Raw genomic sequence first — 26,097 nt, forward strand, 5'->3', positions numbered from 1 at the left:
AAATAAAAAAGGTTGTTTATTGAAACCCTTTTATTAGTAAATTTCCATAAAAATAATATAAAATTTTTACAGTATTTGTTAGTTAAGATTTAATAATAGATTATATTGAAATCTTTTGATTTTTAATATCATTTATATATTTATTTATATAAACGCTCTCGGCAATTAATAATAAATCAAATTTTAAAGCTGTAAACATTATTTCAACATCTTGGAATATTTTACCTGCAACAAAAAAAAATAATACGTAGATTATTATTTAAATTATTAAATTAGCCTAAAGGTAAATACATAAAATTTTTACAAAATTATTTTTTATAGCTAGTTTATTATTAAAAAAAAAAAATTAAAGTCAAATTTTCTTTTATTTTTTTGTAATAATTTTTTCAATTAAAAAAAAAAATTTCAGGTGTCAGCTAATTAAATTTTCATAATATTTTTATATTTTGTGAATAAATTATCAAAAAAATAATATTAACTGCTAGAAAATTTTATTACCTGTTGATAAATTTATTAAATAAATTTTTGAATAAAAATAAATTTATTAACACTGAATAAAATTAGTTAAATATTCAATGATAATAAAAGTACCAACCAAGGTAATGTAGAGCCATCATGTTGAAGAAAAGCTCCATTATCTTTCTCAGAGAGTCCCAAAATAGTGTTAACCATATCTCTGCAACTAGACTCAATATCCAGAGGAGCATTGGCTCCCCCCATGTCAGTTTTGACCCACCCGGGGTGCATGCAAACTACCAGGATCCCATCGTGCTCCAGATCGATGCTCATCGACTTTGTAGCAGCATTAAGAGCCGTCTTGCTGCACATGTACGGATAAAATCCGCCCATTTTATTCTCGGCGATGCTGCCGATTATGGATGTCATGTTAATTACAGCTGCGCGATGAACTCCCAATCCTTGCTTACCCTCGGCAGCTTTTTTCAGCAGCGGTAGGAATGCCTAAAATTCATCAAATAATTTTTTTTTAACCTGCTAAGATTCTTTTTTTGGGGTTTAATTACCTGGGTGAACATTATCGGTGCCACGGTATTGACCAGGAAAGTTTCCGTCAGCTGTTCAGCCTTCACCATCCCGATCCTTGTGAATTTGGTAGCGACACCCGCATTGTTGAACAAGACATTCAGTCCAGCTTCTCCGACTTGAGAGCTGACCTCATTGACGACGCGGGGGAAATCTTTAAAGTCCTTGAGATCTTTAAATGTATTTAATTAGTTTATTTTGATTGAAAGTTTTTTTAAATTACAATAACTATGTAGACTATCAATTAGAAAGGTGTTACCTTCAAAATTTTATTATTTACAAGGCCAAGTCTTTATTATAATTAATATTAATTATTATATTTATTTTTTTTTTTTTTTATTAAAAAAAATTATTCTAAAATTTAGAGACTCTTCATAATTTTTTAGAATTTTATAAATTATAAATTATGGTAATAATTTTAATAATTTATTTTTTAAATAAATTTAAATTCTTTCTTTTTAATTTAAGTGTCATTAAAAAAAAAAAAATTTATCATTTGAAATTTTTTTCTAAATTTATTTTTAACTAATTTAATTCTAAAAATTATTAAATATCTGCTAAATTAATTTTCATAAATTTATGACATTAAAGTTAGCAGTCACTTGAAAATTTTTTTATTTTATTTAACAAAAAAATTTATTCTAAAAAATTATATTTTTAATTGATGAAAATTTTTACTCCATTTTTTTAATAATTTTTTTTTGCAATAATTTATTAATTAAAGAAAATAAAAAAAATTGTCAAGTGACAGCTAAATTTAATGTCATTAATTAATACCTGCTCCATTAATTTTCACAAAAAAATTAACAAAGTTAAAAAACAATACCTGCTTTAATGATGACAACATTCTTAGACCTGTCAGCAATTTCTCGGAGTTTCTATAAAATAACAATTGCATCAGTATATGTAATAAAACATTATATAATTATTATTATAAATATCCAATGATTTTATGAATCAGATTCAATGTTACGGTCATTCCACCTCTGCAATAAAAGCCGCTTGTCATCACGTGACTCTATTACAATTAAAGTTTACTAGGATCTTACTTTAAGTAATTAGTCTAGAGGGCGCTGTTGAAATAGAAACATATATATATATATAAATATACTCTGTTAATAACGGCAACAGTATCAAAGTATCAAAGTATCAGCACACACTACTCGCTTCAAGAACATTAATAATTATCATAAATTAAAATTCACAGATAATTATAAAAAAACAAAAAATCTAAATAATTATTATCAAAAGTGACGTTTAAAATGGCGCCAGTTGGTGAGTCTTTTTTTTTTTTTTTTTTAAATTTTTAAAAATGATTATTTTAATTTATGAGCAGTTTTAATTACAATAATTATTATTAATATAATTTTAATATTACCTCAGCTTTATTAACATCCCGACAAGTGGCGAAAATTCTTTCCGGCGGGTTCGGCAACTGGGTTAGACGCTGGACTAACCCTAGTCCTAATCCACGGTTGCAGCCAGTGATTAAAATCGAACGCATTTTTTAAAAATAATAATAATAATTATTATTACAAGTTTTAGAGGTTTGTTTAATTTGCAATTCGGTCAACGAATGAGATCAACCGCACCCCCGGGCACTTGACGTCTTAGTTATCAAGTTTTATTTAACGATGGAATAGAATATTTCATCAGATAATCCTAGGATTTGCTTCGTCATCCGTCATTTACTAGATACTGGCGCAGTTACAAGTGACGTCATCAAATATTTATCATCCATCAGTGCTGTTTTTATTTTATTATAATTTATAATAATCTTACCGCGACAATGGCGACTTACAAAGTTTTGTCCCGTCTTAAATGTTTTAGTGGTGGAATATCGATAGCGTTCTTTAGAGTTCCTTTGAGTAAAAACACTCCGGTGTTTGTCAATAGGACATTTGTCGCTTGTTTTTCCAGTGAGTTTATTATTCATTTTTTAGTAGATTGTTGCTGGATCTTGTGTAATATTACGTAAATTTTTAGAAATCTAACCTCAATTTTTTTTGGAGTAATTTATGTCAAATTTATATTGACTTATTTATATTTACAGGTGTATTGTCAGGAATTATTTTTCAAGGTTTTGATTTAGCCGTCAGCTGTTAATTTTTAAAATTTTTTTATTAAATCAATGGCATTAAAAAAATTCTTATAAAAATTTTCAATTGTAATTTTTATTAATTTCCACATGTGGAACTTTTTAGAATTTTTAGAATTTTTTAAAAATATTCTTTCAGTTTTAATTTAATTAAAAAAAAAAAAAAAAAAAAAAAAAATTTCATTTCCAGGTACAACAAAATATCAGTATGATTTAGTAGTAATTGGAGGAGGATCTGGAGGACTAGCAGCAGCAAAAGAAGCCGTTGAACTAGGAGCTAAAGTAGCAGTATTAGATTACGTGACCCCGTCTCCTCGCGGATCAAAATGGGGACTGGGTGGCACGTGCGTGAACGTAGGATGCATCCCAAAAAAATTGATGCACCAGGCAGCGTTACTCGGAGAGACGATCCACGAAGCTGTATCTTACGGCTGGCAGATCCCGAACCAAGAGTCGGTGTCCAACGACTGGGAGAATCTCCGAACAGCGGTCCAGAACCACGTGAAGTCAGTGAACTGGGTGACGCGCGTTGAGTTGCGTGACAAGAAAGTGGACTACATCAACGCCAACGGGTACTTCAAGGACCCTCACACGGTGGTGGGAGTGATGAAAAACGGAGACGAGAAGGAGATCACTGCGGAGAATGTTCTGATCGCCGTCGGGGGTCGCCCCAGGTACCCGGACATCCCGGGAGCCATGGAGTACGGAATCACCAGCGATGACATCTTCAGTCTGGAGAAAGCTCCCGGCAAGACTCTGGTCGTAGGTGCTGGATACATCGGTCTGGAGTGCGCTGGCTTCCTCAACGGCCTTGGCTATGATGCTACGGTCATGGTCAGGTCGATCGTTCTTCGTGGATTCGACCAGCAGATGGCCAACCTCGTCGCTTCCGAGATGGAGCACCGTGGGGTTCATTTTGTTCACCAGGCCAAGCCCAAGAAGATTCAGAAGCAGGAGGACGGAAAGCTCCTGGTTGACTGGGTTGATAGAGAGGGACAAGTTCACCAGGATGTCTATGATACAGTTCTCTTTGCTATTGGAAGACAGGCTCTTACTCCTCAGCTTAAGCTGGAAAATACTGGGGTAGAAGTTGTGCCGGAGACTTTTAAAATTGCTGCTGAACATGAACAGACCAATGTTCCTAATATTTATGCTGTTGGTGATGTTCTTCATGTAAGTTTTTTTAATATATTAATTTTTAGTCATTTTTTTTTTTTTTTTTTTTTAGTTTTTAATTAATTATATTAAATTATTAATCCAGAAATTAAAAAAAAAAAATTTTTAAATAAAGTTGTTTTAATAATTATTTACAATAATTTTTTTTTTTATAAAATAATTATTGAAAAAACTTAAAATAAATAGTTTTTTAAAAAATTTTTTAATGTAATTTAAAAAAAAAATTTATTTTAAACAAATTTAATACCAATAATTTTTAATTATTAAATATTAATTTATTTAAATAAAAAAATTAATATAATTAAAAAATACCAATTTTAATAAAAATATAATCTTCCAGAAAAGACCAGAATTGACACCAGTAGCAATCCACGCCGGAAAACTCCTAGCTCGTCGCCTGTTTGGGAACTCAACAGCAAAAATGGACTACGAGAACGTAGCAACAACAGTATTCAGCCCCCTGGAGTACGGATGCGTCGGTCTGGGTGAAGAGCAAGCAATAGCGATCTACGGCGAGCAGTACATCGAAATTTACCACGCGTTCTACAAGCCCACGGAGTTCTTCATCCCCCAGAAAAACATAAAGCACTGTTACTTAAAAGTGGTGGTGCTAAAAAACGAGAACGAGCGTGTTCTGGGTATGCACTTCATCGGGCCTCATGCCGGCGAAGTGATCCAAGGATTTGCCGCTGCTATAAAGTGCAACTTGACATTCCCAATTCTTAAGTCGACCGTAGGAATCCATCCGACCAACGCTGAAGAATTCACCCGGGTGATGATCACCAAGCGCTCTGGAAAGGACCCCAATCCTCAGAGCTGCTGCAGTTAAATTTCCAGATTATTTTTTTATGCTTAAATAAAATTCCAGCTTTGTCACATTTGATTAATAAAAAAAACGCTGTTGAAAGTTTATTTTTTTTTTATTTTCACAAAAATAAACTTTTTTTTATAATTATAAATATATTTCAGGATTTATAAAAAAAAAAAAAAAAAAAAGTACATTTGCAAAAGACATATTTTTATTTTAATATCTAGTTGTATAAATTTTAATTTTCTAGCTTTCTTTTTTTCTTAAATTAAAAGTAATAAAATAAAAGCGTACACGGAAAAAAATAAGATGACACTGGATATCATCCCAAATTATACTGAGTATAATCTGGGATGATATCCAGTGTCATCTTGTTTTATTCTGTGTAGATAATAATTTTTAAAGCAAGTTAGGCAATAATAACACGTGCAAAAATTATTTTATAAATTAATTTTAGGCACGTAACACTGCCAGCAGTGTGGGCAGGTGATAATAAAATTATCCAGGTGAAAGAAAGAAAAAAAAAAGTATTTTTTCAATCTATAAATTTCGATGTTTTAATAATAAGAAAACAAATTAAATTTTTTTTTTTTTAAACTAATTAATTTTTTTTACACATAAAACTTATTTTTATAAACTCTATTAATTAATATAATTATTTACAAGTATTTACAAAAAATATCGCTCGTAGATTACAATATTAAATAATAACTTTAGTCAGCTATTAAAAACCAGAAAAAAAAAAAAAAAAATAATAATAAAACCGAGCTGAAATTTAAATACAATTACAAGAAATAAATTTATTGATCAAGCTGATGATCATCATCAGCAGCCAAGCCTTGGTCTCTTTTAAGACAATCAGGACAGTACCACTTTCCCTTGGGAGGAACCATGATACCAACGCACTCAAAGTGGAACCATTCAATGCGACAGTTGTTCCCGTCGCAGGCGATCATCTCTGAGACTTCGTCGTAAGGACACCGGCAGTAGCAGTAGACATTGGTGGATCCAATGGCGTTTAGATTATTAATCGGAGGATGCGTGGCTCTGGTATTAGCATTGGTCTCTTCCTCGGAACTGGAGTCACTGCTGGAGTCGGCGGGTTCCGAGTCAGTGGTGACATTAACAGCAGCGTGAACAGAAACAGGCGCTGGAGTTTCTACTGGCTGGGTGATAACAGCTGGCTGCAACGCCGGTTCCTGGGAATAAACCTTGTTAACCGGCGGTGGCGGCCCGAAGTTCTGCTTGATAGTGATGCTAGGAACATAAGGAACAGTAGTGTTAGGACGCTGCCACTTGGTGGCGTTGCGTTGATGTTCCTCGTCGCTGGAATCCCCGTAGAACTTTTTGGGAATCCGCTTTCTCTTGGAGGAGCGCTTGCTGTCGTTTGCAGAGGCCTCGTTCTCGCTGGTCGCGGACATGGCGCTGGAATTAAAGGTCGAGTCGGTGACCTGGTAATTAGTGTACATAAATTCGTCGATAGTATTGAAGGTAGGGGGCGACGGGTTCTTCTTCTGGAACAGAATATTCTTTGGAATGTTCAGCTTGAGCGTTCCCTTAGTGGAACCGGGAGGTCTCCCTCTCCCGCGACCTCGCACACTTTCTCTGGCTTCGCGAGTCTCTAATTTCTTCCGTCTCTTGGTCTTGATTTTGCGCTTCAAGCTCGGCTTCGACTTTACCGGCAGAGAGTTAACCTGCGACTCCACCGGCTCAATAACTCCGTTCTTAACCTCAGCGCCACCTGGCGGAACCGGTTCCTGCATTGCCGACTGGCTCCTGCGCTCGGCTAACCTACTCGCGTGCTGCTGAGGGTTCCCATCGTAGAAATCTTCGTCAGTCTCCGTCTCAGTGGTCTCCAGATCCGACTCCCTCACCGGCAGAGCCTCCCTAGGAGGATCCTGAACCTCTAAATTAGTCCCCGCGTTATTTTCCTCGTTAACTTCCTCACAAATTCCATTCTCCCGTTCCGGAGGAACTTGATCTTCTTTCTTGCGCTTGGCCTCCCGTTCCTTCCTCCTGTCCTTCCTCGACTGCTTGTGAGATTCGGTCGAGCTGTCCGAGTCAGAGCTACTGCTCGAAGACGAGGAACTCCCGGAAGAAGAGCTGCTGCAGCTGCAATTAGTTCCGCAGGAACAACTACTAGAATCACTGTCACTCGAAGAATCGCTGGAAGAATCACTCCCGGATTTCTTCTTCTTAGGAGACTTTTTTTTCTTGTCCTCCAAAACTGGTTCCCTCTCCTCCTGAATTTCATCCTTCGGAGGCTCGTAGACCACCCAGTAATCGTGCTCAGCAGCGATATTCTTCAAGATTTCATCATTGCTAGCCTTTAATTCCACTTCAGGAGTTAAATCACTCCCCAAGCTAGCTGCGTAAGATTTAAAATTGTCCCAAATTCCGTTCATAATCACCACCTCTTGCTTATTAACTTCATCAGCTTCGTCATTGGCTTCAGACAACTGGATCTCTTCAGGAACTTCATTGATTTCGATCCTGGCTTCATCAATTTCCTTATTCTCCTCATCAACCTTCTCTTTGTCCTCCTCATCGTCCTCCTTGCTCTTATCCTTGCTCAAAACTCTTTCATCCTCGGAAGAATCACTGTCCGAGGACAAATTAAGCGGCGGAAGATCATAGACATCAACAACCTTCCTAACCGGTTGTTCCTTAGGCACCTCAACCTCTTCCAGCTGTTTGTTCTCACAAGCCTTCTCCTTCTCGGGTTCAGGATCAGGCGCGGGTGGAATTTCCGGCTGCTTATGACTCTCCTCGTGCTTGGCAGCCAGCTTCTTTGAGATAAACTTTTCAGAACACTCACTGCAGCCGTAGGGAGCGTCTCCAGTGTGCAACCTCTTGTGAACCTTCAAAGCCACGGCTCTGGTGAAATTAGCTCCGCACTCCTCGCAGATAAACTCACTCGGCGGGATGCAGAAGTGGTAAACATGTGGCCATTTTTTCTGCAGACACTTTTTGCAAACCACACTCTCAGTCCCGTGCTTCCAGAAGAGATGCTTGGTGATGTCCGGCTTGTTGCGGTAAGCGATCCCACATCTGTAGCACAAATGATGAAGTTTGTGCTTCCAGACGTGGTTGGACAGCTTCTGCTGGTTCCCCGTGGACTCCAGACACACGTCACAGGTGTCGTGGCGCTTTCTCAAGTGCACCATCAGCCGGAATGACGAAGGAAGACTCTCGATGCTGCACATGCAGCAGCGGTACCTAAGAGTGCCTCCAGCCGCATAAACTCCCGGACAGAGATGGCAGAGCAGCTCACTGTGATTAAAAAAAGAAGACTTGCACATGATACACACCAGGATTGTCTTCTGGTGGGACTTTCTGTTGTGCAGGTACAAGTCCTTGTGGATCGTGAAGTAAATCCTGCAGAGATAGCACTCGTAAGTCCTAACTTCAGGAAAAGCGTACGTCCCTCGCTTACTGTCGTAACTGTCAAAATTAAAATAAAAAGCCTCCAGCTCGTCCAAAGACTTCTTCACCCGATTAGTGAACTGCTCTCGCTGGATTATTATCGCCGGGTGCTGAGGCTGGAACTTGTGCTCCGCGAGCATGTGCAAAGCCAGCTGCTTCCCGTTTATCGCAATGTGTCTCGCGTGGTTGCAGTAGACGCAGGTAGGACTGGCAGCCTCGATGCACAGCTTCAGAAGCTCGTCGATCTCCATGCTCTCCAAAAGACCCACCACGTTCAAATCTATGCTCGGAGCGTCGCTGCTAGCCACCAGAATTCCGTCATCAGGAACCAATTGGTTCTCTTGAACAGCATCGTTGTCATTCTGCTGATTTTCATCCACATTTTTATCCTCTTGGCTTTCATTTAAAACTTCTGGTGGTTCCTCTGGAGGCTCAGTCTCTTTGGTCTCTAATTCTGCTTCCTGCTCCTGCTCCAACTCCGGAGATTTTTGACCTTCAGGCTCTGGAAGAGCCACTGTGAGCTTACCGGTGTCAGAATCACTTGCACTGTCGCTGTCATTCTCTTTGTCAGAGTCTTTGGCCTCATCACCAGACTCGGTGTAAGTCCCATTGCTATTAGGCGTCGCGATAGAAAACTGAGAATTTTTATTAGTGCAAATTTTAATCACCAAGCTTCTATTACTGGAATTAACCCTCGTGCAAGTAGCAGCGGGCTCTTTAACAGGAGACTCTTCAGTTGTCGCAGAGGTTTCCGTGGTGGTCTCTCCCTTCTCGGTCTCTGCCTTCTCCTGCTCGCGAGGACTCAAAATAGGAGAGACCTCCCGGATAGGACTCGGCAAGCTCTCCACAGAGTCTTCCTTGCCGTCGTCAAGAATTAGCTCGCCCTGCTCCATCTCGTCCAAGCTGTTGACAGTGTCCTCTTTGTCGTCCACAGAGTCCCAGTCGTCGCTGCACCTCGAAACCTGCATTATCGTGTCAGTATACCTGTCGCTCTTCTCCGGGGAGTTTGTGATGTCCACTTCGGTGATCCGAGTCTTGTCACTCACCTCTGAATTTTTAAAATAATTATTCACGCTATAGTCACCTTCAATGTCCTCCTGCTCTTCTTCTTCTTCTTCCTTTTCCTCGCATCTCTGCTTTCTCGAGTACAAATTCGCCAATTTTGTTTGATAAAAATCATTTTTTAGCTTGGCTTTTTCCGAAAGCAGCTTCTTGGCAACCTTATTGGCCGGGTTGGGCAGCAGCGTTCTCTTGTTGTTGATTCTTTCGTGCCTTTCTTGACTGGATCCAAGCTTGGCTGGCAGATTAACCGGTTCATTGATAATTGCTGGCTGTTGAGGTTGCTGCTGCTGCTGCTGCTGCTGGTGGTGACTCTGACTTACAGTCTCGGGCTGGTCAACAACACTCTGGACTTCTTTGAGCTCACTAACGTTAACGCTCAGACAATTATGCTCTGAAAAGTTATCAGTCTCGGAAAAAACTTTTTCACAATCACAGCAGAGCAAATAACACGATCCCTTAAATATATCGTAAAAATTGTCAATATTATTAAAATTTTCCACCTGTACACTGTGCTTTTTAATTAAATGATTAGAAAGTCTCTCGGCTTGGCCGAACATACCCAGACAAAATAAACAAATGTGTCTTTTATGAGTTTCACGCATATGCAAAAAGAGATTCCAATTTTCAAAGTAAGTTCCACAGGCGGAGCACAAGTAAACTTTTCTTGTAATACGAAAATTATTTTTCACCGAGGATGAAGATTTATAACAGCGCTTGGATGACTCGTGCTGATGGTCAGAGGGTCCGGGCGTAGAATTAGCTGCTTGACAGACAAATTGATGTTGTTTGAGCATTGATAATGAATAAAATGTCATCGTGGAACGGCACTTAGCACACTTATATTTACCTGCTGGCTGCAAACCCAAACACTGAGCATACTCGGTAACATCTTTGCTTTTCCCGGAATCAAAACTCACTTTATTGTCAGGAAAATAATTATTTTTACTCCCGCGAGGAACTTGACGCTCCTCAGAGTCGATTTCACACTTATTTTCGGGGTTAAGTCGGCTAAAATCATCCGGCAAAGGGGTTTCCTTGTACGACAACTGCTCGGGAGTCCAGGAATCGTTGTTAGACGCTTCTCCATCTTCATCGTCCATAATAGCACTGATGGCGACTATGGCTGCGTATCTGAAAAGCATCAATAATTATTAGCCTCTATAAAAGACTTTCAAGGAGGATTTTAAGCACTGAGCAGCTTGCCGTTGACATTTCGATAAAATTTTAGCTGGTGAAATTAATTTAATCGACATACAGACTGTTATTGTGGAAAATACATGCAAGGGAATTTACAAGCACCCGGATGAGCTTGATATCGCGCATACTTAATGCCTGTGTTACGTACCTCGGTTGTTGTTGTTATTTATGATTAATCCTGGGGACACTGGCTGGTCCGGATAATTATTTTTATTTTAGAATTGATACTCGGTGGTTTCCTCGCCGGTTAGCGTGTCAGAGGCGTATCCCCTGCTTTTTTCCTGGAGTTACTAGCCTTCCAATCCGCGCCGAAAAGGTTAGTAAAATGGCGTCATATCATCACGACACTGCTTACCCGAAGCAACTCGAGCTCTGGACGCACTGAGCTACAGTTTAGTTAATTATACATTTTATACATTTTATACTCAGTGTACTTACTGTATATATACTCAACATAATAATTTTTATCACTGAAAAAAATTTAATATTTATTTAATTTAATTCAAAATAATTTTTAATTTTTTTTTAATTAATAATTAAATTAGAACAAAAAAATATATTTTAAAAAATTGCACTTACAGTTACAGTTTTCCAAGTGATTTTTTTTTTTTAATTTTGGAGTCATTTTGTCAATAAAAAAATTTTTTTAATTTTTAAATGTCGGCTAACTTAATTTTCATTTTTTTAAATGTATTTTTTTATTGGAAATTATTTTATTACACTTATTTTATTTCTGAAATTTGATGACACTGAAGTTGACAGATATTAGAAATTTTTTTAGAACTTTATATCAATTTAATTATTAAAAAAAAAATTACACATGTCAAAATTAATAAAAAAAAATTGCAAGTGAAAATTTTTAGAAGAATTTTTTTATGGCAATTCATTTGTTGAAAAAAATTTTTTTAATTGACAGCTGACGGCTAACTTCAGTGTTATGAAATTTGACGGAAATTTTACCGATGAAAATTAAGTTAGCCAAAATTTATAAATTAAAAAAATTTTTTTATTGAAAAAATGACTACAAAAAAAAAAAAAAAAAAAAAAAATTGACATTTGCAATTTTTTAAAAATATTTTTTTGTTTTAATTTATAATTATTAAAAAAAATTAAAAACGACTAACTTTAGTATTGTAAATAAACTATAGTTTACGCTCCTGAGAATTTAAACAGACTGCCATCTAGCGGGAATCAGCTGATATATTTCTGAGCGCCCTCTGGCGCCCGTTAAAAATAAAAATCTGATTTCTATTATTTTTTTTTTTAATTTAGTAAAAAAAAAATCACAGCAGCTCTTTCCATAAATCTATTAGTCTTTTGTCTCTCTAAAGTTTGACGACAAAGACATAAATATAAATATAACAAGTTAACAATAAAAAAATCCGCCCACATTAGCAATGACTCGCGGTTTGATAATTAACATGACAAGTAGTCACTGACTGTACAAACAAAAATAATTTGGCTAATCAAAACACAATGAAAGTCCAAAAAGTTGTGATAATATTATTGTGTATTACGCAGTGAGTTTAAATTATTAAAACATTAAAAAAAAATAAAATTATACAAATATAATTTTATTTATTCAACATGATTTTCTCCTGATGAAAATTCAGAAAATTTATCCATGGTAAGTTTGAATAATTTATTTTTTTATTTTTCAAGGAAGTAATTATCTAATCATGTCACTGTTGAGCACAGTGATTATTCATAAATGCACTCATTTAAAATCTAACTAGCTCAGTATTAAAATAAAAATTAATTCCTTTTTTTGAATTAATTTTCTAGGCGCTTCGTATGATGTCAGCGATAGTACCAGGTTCTCAGAGCACAGAGTCAACTGTAGAAGCTAACAATCCAGTGGAGAGGTTCAAGCTCCAAGAAGATTTATTATCAGCTGCTAAGGCATGTCACGTAAGATTTGGGGGTCGCATGGAATTAGCTACTGAGACAGATCAGTGTGTTTATAAGCTTTGTTACGCATTCGAGTCGATATTCCGTCATGGTCTGAGGTCTAAATCCGTTGACAAGCTTAATTCTGCGCTTAGGTAATTTAAAATATTTATTTTTACTGACAAATAATTTTAAATTACAAATTAAACTGAACATTTAAAGACATTTAATCATTTTTTAATAAATTAATTATAGTAATAAAATTTTTACGTCAATTTTTTTTTTTTTTAATTTATTTGTTACAATTTAAAAAAAATTATATTTTTAATTTTTTTGTTGGAAAAAAATTAAAAAATGGTAAAAAAAATAATCTAAAAATTGTCTACTAATTTCAGTATTATAAATAAATAAAAAATTTTTTTAATTTACCAGACACGTATCAGACTTGGTAACAGGATCATCATCAAAAACAGATCTAGCTTTCTGGCCGGCGATAAAAGAGCAGCTGACCTGGCACGAGCAAGAAAGATTCTCAGTGCTGCGTAACATCCACTCAGATTACGGACGAGGTCGTGCTTGGCTGCGAGCAGCGTTGAACGAGCGTTCACTAGAACGGCACCTGCAATCAATCATAAACTCAAACTTATCACCGTTTTACGAGGACTGGGCTTTTATCCTCGACCAAGAAAGGTCCTCAGTGTTGCCAACAGTGGCAGCAGGCTTGGGAACGATAGTCTTTGCCATCCGGGTTGACAACGAGGAGCTCGACGACCGACAGGGTCCCGACAGATGCAGAGGTTCTCAATCGGAGCCGATAATTTCTTTAGGAGAGCCAGCGACTCGGGAAAGAGTGAAAAGAAAGGTTCCGATGCACATTATATCGTTTGATAACGACGAGGAGGAGCGAGGAGTGATTGACAGCGCCAACAAGTCTATCAGCGCGCCACCTACTTGCTTAAACTCTCCACTAGGTGTTCCTGCGGTTCCCGCTGAAACTTCAACGCCATCTAGCAATTTTCTAGACCCGGAACAGGAACTGCAGAGCAATAAAGCTGATGTTCCGGACGATCCAGACGTCGCTTGGGGCCCGAATGAATTGAACGAATCTCCAGAAGAGGAACGAGTCCTGACTCCTCTGACAGATGGCAGCATGGGCGGGCTGGTTCCCGTGTCGCCACTGGACCAGACTTTGGAGGACATGTTGGTGACCGTGCCGAACTACCTAGACGCGGAACTCACGGAGAACGCTGTAGAAGCTATGGAACCTCTGGGACTGGACTCCCATGTTGATGCTAGTGAATTAGACACTGAAGCCTTGAGGGTCAGGCTCATTGCTATGGGAGAAGTCCTGGAACAGGCCAAGGAGGACGCTGTCACAAGTCGGCTTCAGCTGGCTCGCTTTCAGCGCCAGCACCAGAATTATTTAGAGCGCCATGAGGTCCAGCTTCAAGCGCTCAATAGAGAAAATGAACTGCTGAGGCAGCAATTGAGGAAGTATGTTACTGCTGTTCAGATGCTGAGGAGAGACTCTGATGCTACGGTTGCTTCAGATGAACAAGCTAGGGATTATCACTACGAGGCCGAACAGTATCAGGAGAAATTGGTACAGGTTGCGGAGATGCATGCTGAGCTGATGGAGTTTAATGCTAGGTATAAAAATTTATTTAGTTAATAAATTATGGCAAAAAAAAATTTTAATTAAATTTTTTTTTTAAATAATTTTTTAGAAAATAAAATTAAAAAATTGTCAAATGATTGCTAACTTCAATATTATATTCTAGGTTGACGATGCAGCTCACCAATCGTGATAACTTGGTCAAACGGCTGCAAGCTGAGCTTGAATGTCTCCGCGGGCCACTTAATGAAGAAGATATGAGCTTGGATCAGCCTTGCTTTATCAACATATGGATCCCTTCTGCTTTTCTCACGGGACAGGCTTCTGATGTTCATCATGTCTATCAGGTTTTTTTTTTTAATATTGAATTTTTTTTTTTTTTTTTTTTATATTTATTGTAATTGATAATGTTAATAGTAAAATTGAATTTTCATTGGGTAATTTAGATCTATGTCCGCATCAGAGACATTGAGTGGAATATTTACCGACGGTACGCACAGTTTTACGCTCTCTATCGAGAACTTAAGAAGCACGATGCTGTAGTGACAACCTTTGAGTTCCCGCCGAAGAAAACTCTCGGGAATAAAGATGCTAAGTTTGTGGAAGAAAGAAGGCAGAAACTACAACAGTGGCTGAGAAGAGTTGTAGGAAGACTCGCTCAATGCTCTCCTGCATTTACCATACGGCCTACCAGGCAAACTTTGGTATCATTAATGCCATTTTTTGGGTAATTATTTTTGATTATTTATTATTTTTTTTTTTTTTTTTTTTTTTTGACTTAAAATTTTTAATAAATTAATTCCTTGAAAAGATCCTTAAAAAAATAATTAAAAAATTATTTTCATCTTATAATCTTCAAATAATTTTTTTAAGGCCTAAAAAAATTTAATTTTTAATTAAAATATTTTAAATAAAATTTAATAACAATATAAAATTATATTTCAGTGACCAGACAAACAATGAAGAAAGAAAATCAAGGAACAATTTGTCCTCTTCTCCTCAGTACATGGGTCTGTGAATAAAGCTTTATTTGTACATACAAAGTTTATGTATATAATAGATAAATTTATATACAAAAAAATATATAACACACTACTATCATGACGAATATTATAATAATTATAATTAAACTGTGAGTATATAATTTTAAATATACATACGACTTATTGGGAAGAAATAATAGATTTCTGGTCATACTTAACTATTTTTTCAATAGATCCGGTTTTGGAAGTTAAATTTAAAAATAAGCTATTTTATGTATTAGAGTCTAATGCTCATTGTACAGTATTGTTTAATTGTATGAATTGTTTTATTAAAAGCTGGCCTTTTACACAGGACTCTTTGAACAAAATATTTTTTATGTTAAAACAATTATTTTTATAAGTTTTTAATTATTGTTGTAAACAATAGTTAATTTTAAATAAAATAACCGATAGATTATATTAATGTTACTAAAGGATTAATTATTAATTGTAAATTAATAGGGACAATTAATTAAAACAAAATATGATGATAAATTTTAAAAAATTTTTATTTATTTAAGGCGACTTAACATTTAATATAAAAAGGTACACTTTTTTCATACTTATGTTTTAGAATAAAAATAAAAGTGCATATTATTATTAAAAACAAGTATATTCAACATTACAAATAAATGTTGATAAATAATTTTAATAATACAAATTAATTGTTTTTTTTTTATTTTTTTTATTATTTTAATAATAATAATATATTTTATTATTATTATTACTTTTAATGTAAGAAAGATACTAGCCCTTTGCTTGGATACATATTTTTTCACTATGGAAAGGCTAAAATTGAAAGATTAAAATGAAAACTGAGATCAGTTACACGGAAAGAATAAAATTACACTGCATATGCTCCGATATTATACTCCGTGCAATTTGTGGTGAAAAAAAAAATATAATTTGAATTATAAGTAGAATTTTTGATTATATAATTTTTTTAAGAATTGTGATATTTAATTTTTTTATTTTTTAATTTATAAATTAAAAAAAAAATTTTTTTAATTTGTTTTAAAAATTTTTTTTTTAAATTGTTCATTTTTTTTTTATTTTTCAAAAATGCAATGCAATGGATAAAAAATATTTAAGGATTATTTAAGCAAAATTTTTCTGATAGTTTGGAGTTGAAAAATTTTTGATAAATATTTTTAATTTTTATTTTTTTTAACGAAATTTTTATTTGATTTTATTTATATATTTAAAAAAAAAAAAAAAATACAAAATTAAAAAAAAATTGATTACCACAATTTTGACAAATTTTCAAAAAAATTGTACTAAAAAAAAAAAAAATTAGAATGTTACAATTTTTTAATAAATTATATAATTTATCTGAAATTTTTTTTTCTCCACAAATTACACTGAGTATAATATGGAAGGATATACAGTGTAATTTCAGTCTTTTCGTGTAGTCTATGCTAAATTTTAGTAAAAAATTATTTAAGTAAAAAAAGAAAAAAAAATTAAATAAAATCCTTTCCATACTGAGACTCTAAAAAATAACCAGGTGTGTTATATACTTAAAATGAATATAATTAATATAATTAAATGATAATAAGTATACATTATTGATAAAAAAAAAATATAAATTTATAAATTTAATTTAAATTAAAAAAAATGTTATTTAAAATATACATTAATATTTAAAGGGACAATAAAGGTGTGAAGTCTTCTTAATTATAAGTGATAAATGAGATAAGAAAGATTGAGAAGAGTATTTTTCTTTTGTTGTACATAACAAACTATACCAAGCAGACACACCTAGGTCAGAATGTTTTCGCACTGAATACATACATATTTTACACAGTACAAAATTTATAATTAGTTACTATTTTGTCCTTTACTGTTTTATTTTTTTTTTTAATTTTTTTCTTTTCTTTTTTATTAGTTTATTAAGACTACATATTTAAATCGTTACTTTTGTCTCTTCACGGCTTCACTTTAAACTTATTTTAATATCTAAGCATCAGTTTTCGGTTCTTTTTAACGCTGTTATAAATAATTATTAAATCATTACTCGTAATAACAATAGTAATTACAAACAAGGTATACATGCCTGATTTTTAAGGTTACTATACAACATGGCTGCCGAAGACAATTAAAACTTCCAATTAATAATACATGGAGCGACGTTTTCAAGAAAATAATGTAAGTCTAATATTTTGATCTTTTTATATTTTTTTTTTTTAACTTTCATCACGAGATTTTTTTTTACATTATTTTTCGCTTTGTACAATTTGTACCCACTGTTAATTCTAGGTTAAGTTTCGAACAGCCGAGATTTCCCCCACTTTAATTTGGGCTTTAAGCGTACTGAAGTTAGCTGACGGCTGTCATTTTTTATAATAAAATTAATTGCACTAAAAAAAAGACTGAAAATTTTTTAACAATTTTTTTTCACACGTGGAATTTATTTACAAAGATTTTTTAATAATAATTTAATTAATTTTAAATAATAAAACAATTTTTGACAGCTAACTTCAGTGTATTTTTTTAATTAAAATTGAAGTCAGTTGATAGCTGTCAAATATTTTTTTTAAGGTTATAAAAATTAATTATAATAAATAAAAGGCCTAAAAAATTCTCACTAATAATTTTTTTTAATTTTCACACGTGGAATATTTTTATTATTAATTTAATTAATATAAAATTATAAAAATAAATTCTCAGTTAACTTCAGTGTCTTTTTTTTTTTTACATGATACTTGTCAGCTGACAGCTCTAAATTAATTTTTAATTTTTACAATGTATTTGTAAAATTTTTACTTGTAAAATTTAATAATTAAATTTTTTTCACAATAATTTAATTAATATAAAATAAAATAAATAAAAAATGTCAGTTAACTTCAGTGTTTTAAAAGTGGGGTTATTATCTTCCTTAAACAATCAGTGCAATGGCAAGCATCCATCTTTAAGCGTGAGTAATTTTTAAAAAATAAGTCTAGAAAATTTTAATATTTTAATCTATAAAAATATTATTTTCTTATTATTAAATTTTGACTTTTTAAAAGATAATTTTGGGTGAAAAAAAAAATTTATTTAAAATAAAAATAAGACAAGCTTCGGCCAGTCTATTGTTTTACACAACAACGACAGGTCTAATAAATAAAAAAATAAATGAAGCCACTTCAGATCCAAATTACTGTAATACTGTTATACAGTAGATATATATCCAAATAAAAAACGTTTTTTTTTTTTTTTTTTACAAAGTGACCCAGTGAGTCTTAGGATTAAATAATATTACTTTAATTGACATACTCGCTTGCCATTTGTCTGAAACCTGCTCAGATTTATTTATTTATTATCTTTACTTTATAAGTAAGTATTAGATATGTAAGAATGTACCGACCCGGAACGTGTTAGATTTTTTTCAATAATTTAACACCGATTCAAAAAAATTCATTTTTGGAGTCATCCAAATAACAGATTATTTTTTACATACTTTAAAATCCACACGAATAACGTTTTAAATAAATAAAATTAATTAAGACCAAATATTTACTCGCAGGCAAGGTAGACAACGAGGTAGTTTTTTTTTTTTTTTATATTTAACACAATTAATTAATAATTAAAATTTTTGGCAAATATTAAGTTCTTGATTTTTTTTATTACCGAAATTTAAAGTACGGATTTGTACTTTTTACTCAAATTATTAAGCTGTAGCCGAGTGACAAAATCTCAAGATTGAATTGCAGGCGAGCAGGGTTCGAATCCTACCGGTGGTTAATTGAATCTAATAAAAAAAAAATTTTATTAACATTTTTTCTTTTTTATAAAATTAATATTATTATTCAAAAATTAGTAGAAAAAATAAGAAAATAAAATTACAAGATTAGATTACAGAAATCTTATCACTTTGCTACTACATACAAATTTAATAACTTAATTACTTATTTAAACAATTTTTATCGTTTTTTTTTTTTTTTTTATAATTCATATTTAACTTAATAATTACCAAAATTAAATAATAAAAAATAATAAATAGATTTTTGTTCTGGGATTATAAAAAATAAATCCGGGATCCGTCGACCTGTCATTGCATGTGTCCACAAATAATTGACAATAATGACATCAACCGATTAAATATAATTATTTTAAACAAAAAAATTCATGGCTTGAATTTTAGATCTCACGGCAAAAATATTGGGCCTAAAAAAAAAATTTTTTAAAAATGTTAAAAATTAAATCATGAATTTTTTAAATTAAAAATCTTAATTTTCAAATTACGACTTTCCTATTGGTCCTAAAAAAAATTTACAAAAGACATTTTTTTTACAAAATTTAATTTTGAACAATTTTTGTTTGAAACATTTTTTTATACGACCAATATTTTCGCCTTAATTTCAAAAATTCAAAACCCTTAATAATCATTTTGAATTTAAGGCTAAAATTTTGACAATGATTAATTAAAAAAATAAAAAAAAAATAATCAGGTAGCCACGGTAGCCCAATGGTCTAAAAATATTTTTTTAAATAAATAATTTTGTCATTGGACCCTTTTAGTTAATTTTACATTAGACTCGCTCGAAAAAACAAAGCTGAATATTATTTTTAGTAATTAATTTAACAATAATGTAACCACAGGGATACACAAACGCTAAACGCCAACAAATAAACTTATAAAATATATTGATAAAAAATAATAATACAAAACTTAATAACAAAAACTGCCAACGCGTGATTGATTCAAGTGTCAAGTTAATTTTAAATATTTTAAGTGATTGAAGGCTTTTTCAAAAGAGTTTTATCAATTATCTGTTCATAAATAATTATTTATCTATGCACACCTTGGTACACTCTGCTTACTTTATCATTATTATTATTATTAGTATTATTAATATTATTTTTATTATTACCTCAATCCAACATTCAAATGTTAATATTTAAATAATTTAATCCTTGTATACAAAACTAAAGTTGTTCAGCACAAGTCTGCGCTAAATTTAGAATACACGATTTATTTGTTATTAATTAGTTTTTTAATCATTAGTCTTTTTTTCCTGAAGAACACAATGTTTATTCCTAAACGTTGTTTTCAATTATCACAAATTATTATTCCTCGTACCACAAACTTTGTTTTTATTATTTATTATATTTTTTAGCATTTATTGTATTTAATATTCAACAGGACTCTTCCATTCAGTACTTTTTTAATCAAAATTAAGTTAGCCGACATTTAAAAATTTTTAGAATTTTTTTTTATTGAAAAATAATTAAAAAACATATTTTTTTGTTATAATTTAATTATTTAAAAAAAATTAAAATAGTCGGCTAACTTTATTATTATTTTTTAAACAAAAACTTGCCTTCAATTTTTCAAATTTCGCATCACGTGACAATCGAATCCACCGTTTGCTTGATATTGTTTTTATTCGGCTAACAAAACTCCCCAGCCGAAGATTTTTCTTGAATAAAAAAAATTTTTTTTTGTCGAAAATAAAAATAATCAATTTTTAAATTAAAAAAAAATAATTTATTTACTTATAAAATTACAATCATTGTATTTATCTCCGTAAATACACTTTGTTTCAAGCTAACCTCAAAAAAACATCTTCGTTAATCTTCGGCTAAATTCGGAATTTTCTTTGTTCCACTGGGGGAGTTTTGCAAGCCAAATATTATTGTAAAAAACTATCGAAATCTCTTATTGTTTTCTTAATCACTCTTCATTAAAATTCAATCGATCATTTAATTACTTATTTTATTTTATAATATTAATAATAAGTAATTAATCAACTTCTTTTTAATAATTCCTTATTTATAATTGTTATTATTTATTATTATTAATATTAATATTATTATTATATTTATTTTGTTTAAATATATATAATTTTCATTATGAATTTTTGCACTGGGTTTCCTTGGGTAACTTCACAATGAAAGAGTCATGCACGCTTAGAGTTTATTCAAATCAGTCACCTTACGAGGTTTCTCAATCTTGTTGCTTATAATTATTAATTATTAATATTGTTATTATTATTAATATTAGTATTATTGTAACTATAATTATTATTGTTATTAATATTATTATTGATTATTTAATAATTAATGATCCGCCGTAAGTTGACCGTGTAGAATAAAATAATAAAATAATATGAACCACTCACGTTGACGCAGATAAGGCTGCTAGGTACGGGTTGGGACTATGGATTTAGAGGTGGTGGTGTTGCCGACGTCGTGTGCGATGATGGTGACACGGTGCTTGTCACCAATGTTGAATTCGCCGGCTGCTGAAGTGGCAGGAAAGCTGACGTCAAACTTGGCTTCAATTGAAAATTAACGCACGGCTTCGGGCAGTAATCTAACTTGCTGATATCAATCATCGGTCGCCTAAATATTAAGTTTTTTATTATTATTATTATTATCAATCATTTTTATTTAAAAATAAATCAGGTAAATATTTATAATTATTTTATACACACCTAACATCCTCGGTGAATTTCATATTAACTTTTTCGCAACCATCAGGAGGTTCTCGTGCAAGGAACCTATTGATGTGTGGTGACGTACCCAAACGTCCTTCTCTCTCTTGTTCTGGAGTTGACCCGCGACTCCCACCTGTTAAAAAAAAAATTAATTAGAAATACTCTATTTAAAAAAAAAAAAAAAAAAAAAAAAAAAAAAACTACGCAGATACATTCAAATTTTTACAACTAAAATTAAATTTAAAATTTTTACAAAAAAAAAAATCATGCAAAGAAAAGTGATGAATTGGAGGATCGAGCGAACCTTGAGGAAGATCACTAGGTGGACGAGAAGTATCCATAAGACCTGGTATCAACGGTGACTCGGAATTCCTAGATGGAGGGCCTGTATGTTTGCAATACAAGTCGCATCATCCGTTTATTAGTTAGTTATTTTATAATCACGAGACATGCATGTACAATTATTATTAATTATTAATTTTTGCCTCAAATTAATAATAGTAAAAAAAAATGTCTTGTAATTTTTTTTTTCATAAAAAAATTTTTTTTGTAATAATTTTTTCAATAAAAAAAAATTCTAAAAATTTTTAAATGTCAGATAAATTTAAATGATTAATTTTTGGCAAAAATTTAGTTAGTAATTTTTAGAATTAACCAAATGATCCCAAATAAAAAAATATAATTAAAAATTTAAAGAGTGTGGTTACTGTGGTTAATGACATTAAATAAATAAAATCTATTTGAGTGAAATGAAGATAAAGAGTGTTGTGGAAGGAGGTAGAGAAGATATGAAGATTATGAGATTATTAAACGTCTGAGATGTCCCATCACACGTGTCACATTAAACAGCGAGGATAATTTACGTAACTGTAGTGAGTGTTTTGAATCGATCGTGTATAAAATACGTAAATGTTGCTTTGGGGTAGTATAGACAGAGGAGATATAAAGAGTAATAGTGAAAGAGAGAGAAAGGGGTATTATTATGTGTCTAACGCCCGGAGAATAGTATATGAATATGAGAGGTGACAATTACCTGAAGAATACGAACTGGAGGGAAGGTCTGTTGCCGGCGTCTGCGTGTTCACACTCCTGGTTTGTCTTAGGAGATCTGCCAGAGGTGCTCGGTGACCTTCTGGAGTTATTTGTTCTCGGTATCTCGCGTACTGTTGTTAAATTAACAAGTTTATCATTTAATTATTTTATCCAATTAGTCAGATAAATTGTTTTAATTACTGTTAACTACCTTATCTTCGACAGAATGCTCTTCATTAGTGTTGGATGTTGATTTTAATACCAGTCCTTCGATTTCTTGGTTTAAACCTTCTATAGAGGAACGCATTGGCGGCCTCATTGGTTTCATTGGTATGTTCATTGGGCTTGCTTTTGTACTCAGGCTGAATTGGTTTTCTGTATCAAAACATTTTTTTATTATTTTTTATTAAATCTTAACTACTTTATTTTTTTTTTTATATTTTTTATTAAAAATTCGTAAACAGGGTAAATTATATTGAAAAAAATTTTTTAATTAATTTTTAAACCAAAAATTATAAAAACAAAATTAATTTAAAAATAAGAACTTTTGTTAATTATTAAAAAAATTTTTAATTAATTTAAAAAAAAATAATTCTAACAAAATTTAATCCATAATTTGTAAAAAAAAATATTTTTAAGTTAATTTAAAAAATAATTTTTAATTAATTTTAAAGCAAAAAAAAAAATTAATTCATAATTTTTAGTTAATTTTAAAACAAAAAAAAAATTAAATTCATAATTTTTAAGAAAAATAATAATTTTTAAAATGAACAAAAAAAAAAAAAAAAAAAAAAACTTACGAATTGAGGTTTGTGAACCAATACTCCCCAGCATAACCGTATGATCACCAGGAAGTGCCGGTGGAGGACCTCCCGGCATAATTAACCCAAAAGCAGCAGTTCTTTCTCTGCTGCTGCTGCTTTCTTTATTCGTCCTCTGCAATCTGTAGAAAAATAATGATTAATATCACCCTGAAGATTTATCGTCATAATTTGAGCCCTAAAAAAAAAAAGCAAATTCCTGACCTGTGACGAATAAACTTCTCCATGGGTACCTTATCCATGGGAATCTTCTCCTCAGAAGCCTCCTTCTCCTGATGTCTCGTGTGAAGTTTCCTGGGCTCATTTTGCTGATACCACTCTTCGGTCTGCGTAGATTTATCAACAACCAGGAGCGCGGGGGGTATGTACGAGTAGTCGCGAGGCCACTGTCCCTTCAAGTAAATAGTGTCAAGGGATGCTGTCCTTCTAATATTTTGGTTGCCGCTCAATCCATCGCTGCACCGTCCGCTGAGCGTCTTTGATTTAGCTGCAAGGTTACAAATAGCTATTAGCGTTAAAATCTAGATCAAGGAATTGGAAACCGAGCCAACAGACAATTATTCGGCCTCCAATTTAAACAGCTAAATAAATTAATTAAAAATTAATCAGATTAATACCTTTGTATGACAGAGAGCCAGGACTCCGTTGTCCAGAAGACGCCGAAGTCTCCGGAGAGATCCTGGCTCGCCAAGCATTTGAATTAGTCGGTGAAACTGTTGGACTGTTGCTGTTGCTCTTCCTGAGGTTGCTTCCTTGTCGGCTTTGCCTCAACAACGAGCTTACCGGCAAGGTTGCTCGCATCGGGCCTTGCTTTGTTGTCGAGCATGGCGACGACTTACGCATTCGTTGTGATCCCGACATAATTATTCACAATTGTACTTAATATTACACCACATATATTTTTTTTTTTATTGTTTTTGTTGGATAATAACAGATAGAAATTTAAGTTTGTAATCCAACTTTGATAATGGATCTGTTCCTCGAGGGTTCCGCACTTGCACTAACCAAACTGCCAATTTAATAACAATACTAAAGTTAGCCGACAGTGAAAAATTTTTATTAATTAAATTAGCAATGAAAAAATATTTTTAAAAAATTGCACGTATAGTTTTTTAAATTTTTTATACGTGAAATTTTTTTTGTTATAATTTCATTAATAAAAAAAATTCTAAAAGAGTTTAGATGTCGGCTAATTTAATTTTTATCAATACTAAAGTTAGCCGACGTTTTTAATTTTTTTTTTATTAATCAAATAGTAACAAAAAAACATTTTTAAAAAATTGTAGATATAATTTTTAAAATTTTCTACATGTCGGCTAATTTAATTTATAAAACTAAAATTAGCCGACAGTAAAAAATTTATATTTTTTTTATTAATTAAATTAGCAATAAAAAAATATTTAATAAAAATTGCAGGTGTAATTTTTTAAAAATAATTTTTCAAAAAAATAAATAATTAAAATTTTGAAAATTCGGCTAACTTAATATTATGTATAAAAAAGTAAAAGAATATAAATATAATAAATAAAAATAAATGTAAAAAAACTAGCTGGAGCTGGAGCAGGAGTTGGAGTTGGAGCGGGTCCCGCGAGTGGGACCAACACACGCAGCAGGACAAGGTGAAGGCGAGCAGCGGTGGAGAGCAGAGGAGAATGCTGAATATGAAGGAGGAGAAGCCAACACACGGCACACAATCACGTTCACCACAATATATCTATGTATATATGTGCATGCATATACGCTGGACTTTTATATACATGTATATGTGTATATATGTATATGTATATATGTATATAGATAGAAAAATAATTTAAAAGGCTTCACATCACTAAAACGATCCTTGGGATCTGTAAAATAAAATAATTAGACGGAGCCACGAAATATTTAAGCGAGTACTCACTCTTATAAATTAATTACTGTACACGATCACCGTAAACACAGCACAGCACAGCACACATTACTCGGTATGTATGTACTCGGGGCTCGAGGGTAGCCGGGAGTTAAATAAAGCTCCAGGAGCCAGGAAACTGAGACGAGAGGCTGTTTTACTTGGAGGCAGCCATCGGCACTGGGATCTGGGATGGATCACTGGTGATTTAACGACTCGGACGACCCGACGCCAGTGCTAGTACGCTAGCTTGGTCTTGGTCTTGTCACTTGCAGTAAGCAGTATTCCTGCTGCTGCTGCTGCTGCTTCAACACGCACGTCACGTGACCCGAGACAGGACGGCCATTGGTGCTCGGCGAGCCTCCAAAGAGCGTCGTACTACGCTGGGGCCGCGTTCCATTCACTACCACCGTACCTCTCAACGTACGAGAGTGTAAGAGCTGGTTGTCTTTCTTTGGTGCTAGTTTTACAGCACACCGTGTCTCATTTTACAAGCTGTCTTCATCTCCGCGCTTTGTCGAGCTGATTTTGCGCACCAAACCTTTAAATATGTGTTGCTTTTTAGTTTTTACGGTGATTTAGTACTTACTTTTTTA

General features: G+C 32.7%; 5 protein-coding genes across 13 annotated transcripts; 2 read left to right on the forward strand and 3 right to left on the reverse strand.

Moving 5' to 3' along the window:
- Positions 1–12: 12 nt before the first annotated feature.
- Positions 13–2,604, reverse strand: LOC141531991 (C-signal-like). Its single transcript, XM_074250130.1, has 5 exons — positions 2,420–2,604; positions 1,868–1,919; positions 1,023–1,213; positions 596–960; positions 13–225 (listed from the first exon to the last, which is right to left on the reverse strand). The coding sequence occupies exons 1-5, from the start codon at positions 2,543–2,545 to the stop codon at positions 222–224; spliced, it is 738 nt and encodes a 245-aa protein (XP_074106231.1). The 5' UTR covers positions 2,546–2,604; the 3' UTR covers positions 13–221.
- Trxr1 (Thioredoxin reductase 1) lies at positions 2,158–5,225 on the forward strand. Of its 2 annotated transcripts, none has more exons than XM_074250105.1 (3): positions 2,158–2,316; positions 3,330–4,312; positions 4,656–5,225. In XM_074250105.1, the coding sequence occupies exons 1-3, from the start codon at positions 2,304–2,306 to the stop codon at positions 5,142–5,144; spliced, it is 1,485 nt and encodes a 494-aa protein (XP_074106206.1). In that variant the 5' UTR covers positions 2,158–2,303; the 3' UTR covers positions 5,145–5,225. The 2 variants fall into 2 exon arrangements, with proteins under 2 accessions (XP_074106206.1, XP_074106205.1); XM_074250104.1 differs by lacking the exon at positions 2,158–2,316 and adding an exon at positions 2,828–2,960.
- Positions 5,226–5,482: 257 nt separating this feature from the next.
- Mesr4 (misexpression suppressor of ras 4) lies at positions 5,483–11,204 on the reverse strand. 3 transcript variants are annotated; one of them, XM_074250074.1, is made up of 3 exons: positions 10,957–11,203; positions 10,459–10,742; positions 5,483–10,371 (listed from the first exon to the last, which is right to left on the reverse strand). In XM_074250074.1, exons 2-3 carry the CDS (start codon positions 10,709–10,711, stop codon positions 5,924–5,926), a joined length of 4,701 nt encoding a protein of 1,566 aa, XP_074106175.1. In that variant the 5' UTR covers positions 10,712–10,742; positions 10,957–11,203; the 3' UTR covers positions 5,483–5,923. The 3 variants fall into 3 exon arrangements, with proteins under 3 accessions (XP_074106175.1, XP_074106174.1, XP_074106173.1); XM_074250073.1 differs by having other exon boundaries at positions 5,483–10,374; XM_074250072.1 differs by having other exon boundaries at positions 5,483–10,742; positions 10,957–11,204.
- Positions 11,205–12,019: 815 nt separating this feature from the next.
- LOC141531967 (sorting nexin-29) lies at positions 12,020–15,826 on the forward strand. Its single transcript, XM_074250093.1, has 6 exons — positions 12,020–12,435; positions 12,594–12,853; positions 13,131–14,348; positions 14,480–14,660; positions 14,760–15,040; positions 15,259–15,826. Exons 1-6 carry the CDS (start codon positions 12,433–12,435, stop codon positions 15,329–15,331), a joined length of 2,016 nt encoding a protein of 671 aa, XP_074106194.1. The 5' UTR covers positions 12,020–12,432; the 3' UTR covers positions 15,332–15,826.
- Positions 15,827–16,698: 872 nt separating this feature from the next.
- LOC141531983 (protein FAM117B) lies at positions 16,699–25,872 on the reverse strand. 6 transcript variants are annotated; one of them, XR_012480007.1, is made up of 10 exons: positions 25,514–25,862; positions 24,231–24,622; positions 23,818–24,100; positions 23,593–23,735; positions 23,004–23,167; positions 22,794–22,923; positions 21,758–21,893; positions 21,443–21,665; positions 17,392–19,068; positions 16,699–17,324 (listed from the first exon to the last, which is right to left on the reverse strand). XR_012480007.1 is itself a non-coding variant. In XM_074250117.1 (9 exons), exons 2-8 carry the CDS (start codon positions 24,472–24,474, stop codon positions 21,479–21,481), a joined length of 1,287 nt encoding a protein of 428 aa, XP_074106218.1. In that variant the 5' UTR covers positions 24,475–24,622; positions 25,514–25,862; the 3' UTR covers positions 16,699–19,068; positions 21,443–21,478. The 6 variants fall into 6 exon arrangements, 5 of the variants coding, with proteins under 5 accessions (XP_074106218.1, XP_074106222.1, XP_074106221.1 ...); XM_074250117.1 differs by having other exon boundaries at positions 16,699–19,068; XM_074250121.1 differs by lacking the exons at positions 16,699–17,324; positions 17,392–19,068 and adding an exon at positions 22,065–22,145 and having other exon boundaries at positions 19,500–21,665; positions 25,514–25,872.
- Positions 25,873–26,097: the final 225 nt, after the last annotated feature.

Source organism: Cotesia typhae, unplaced genomic scaffold (genome assembly GCF_013202065.1).
Source record: "Cotesia typhae breed Kobodo isofemale line unplaced genomic scaffold, CoteBio_Ctyphae contig_50, whole genome shotgun sequence".
Lineage (NCBI taxonomy): Eukaryota > Metazoa > Arthropoda > Insecta > Hymenoptera > Braconidae > Cotesia > Cotesia typhae.

Bases quoted from the DNA above. Each gene is read 5' to 3' on its own strand.
- LOC141531991 (XM_074250130.1), bottom strand. From the start codon at position 2,545: ATGCGTTCGATTTTAATCACTGGCTGCAACCGTGGATTAGGACTAGGG. The intron at 1,920-2,419 runs GTAATATTAAAA...GTTATTTTATAG, and splicing joins GGGATGTTAATAAAGCTGAG to AAACTCCGAGAAATTGCTGA. The intron at 961-1,022 runs GTAATTAAACCC...GATGAATTTTAG, and splicing joins CACCGATAATGTTCACCCAG to GCATTCCTACCGCTGCTGAA.
- Trxr1 (XM_074250104.1), top strand. From the start codon at position 2,831: ATGGCGACTTACAAAGTTTTGTCCCGTCTTAAATGTTTTAGTGGTGGA. The intron at 2,961-3,329 runs GTGAGTTTATTA...TTTCATTTCCAG, and splicing joins ATTTGTCGCTTGTTTTTCCA to GTACAACAAAATATCAGTAT. The intron at 4,313-4,655 runs GTAAGTTTTTTT...ATAATCTTCCAG, and splicing joins CTGTTGGTGATGTTCTTCAT to AAAAGACCAGAATTGACACC.
- Mesr4 (XM_074250072.1), bottom strand. From the start codon at position 10,711: ATGGACGATGAAGATGGAGAAGCGTCTAACAACGATTCCTGGACTCCC.
- LOC141531967 (XM_074250093.1), top strand. The intron at 12,854-13,130 runs GTAATTTAAAAT...TTAATTTACCAG, and splicing joins AAGCTTAATTCTGCGCTTAG to ACACGTATCAGACTTGGTAA. The intron at 15,041-15,258 runs GTAATTATTTTT...ATTATATTTCAG, and splicing joins TCATTAATGCCATTTTTTGG to TGACCAGACAAACAATGAAG.
- LOC141531983 (XM_074250121.1), bottom strand. From the start codon at position 24,474: ATGTCGGGATCACAACGAATGCGTAAGTCGTCGCCATGCTCGACAACA. The intron at 23,736-23,817 runs GTCAGGAATTTG...ATTTTTCTACAG, and splicing joins GAGAAGTTTATTCGTCACAG to ATTGCAGAGGACGAATAAAG. The intron at 22,146-22,793 runs GTAATTGTCACC...GCAAACATACAG, and splicing joins CTCCAGTTCGTATTCTTCAG to GCCCTCCATCTAGGAATTCC.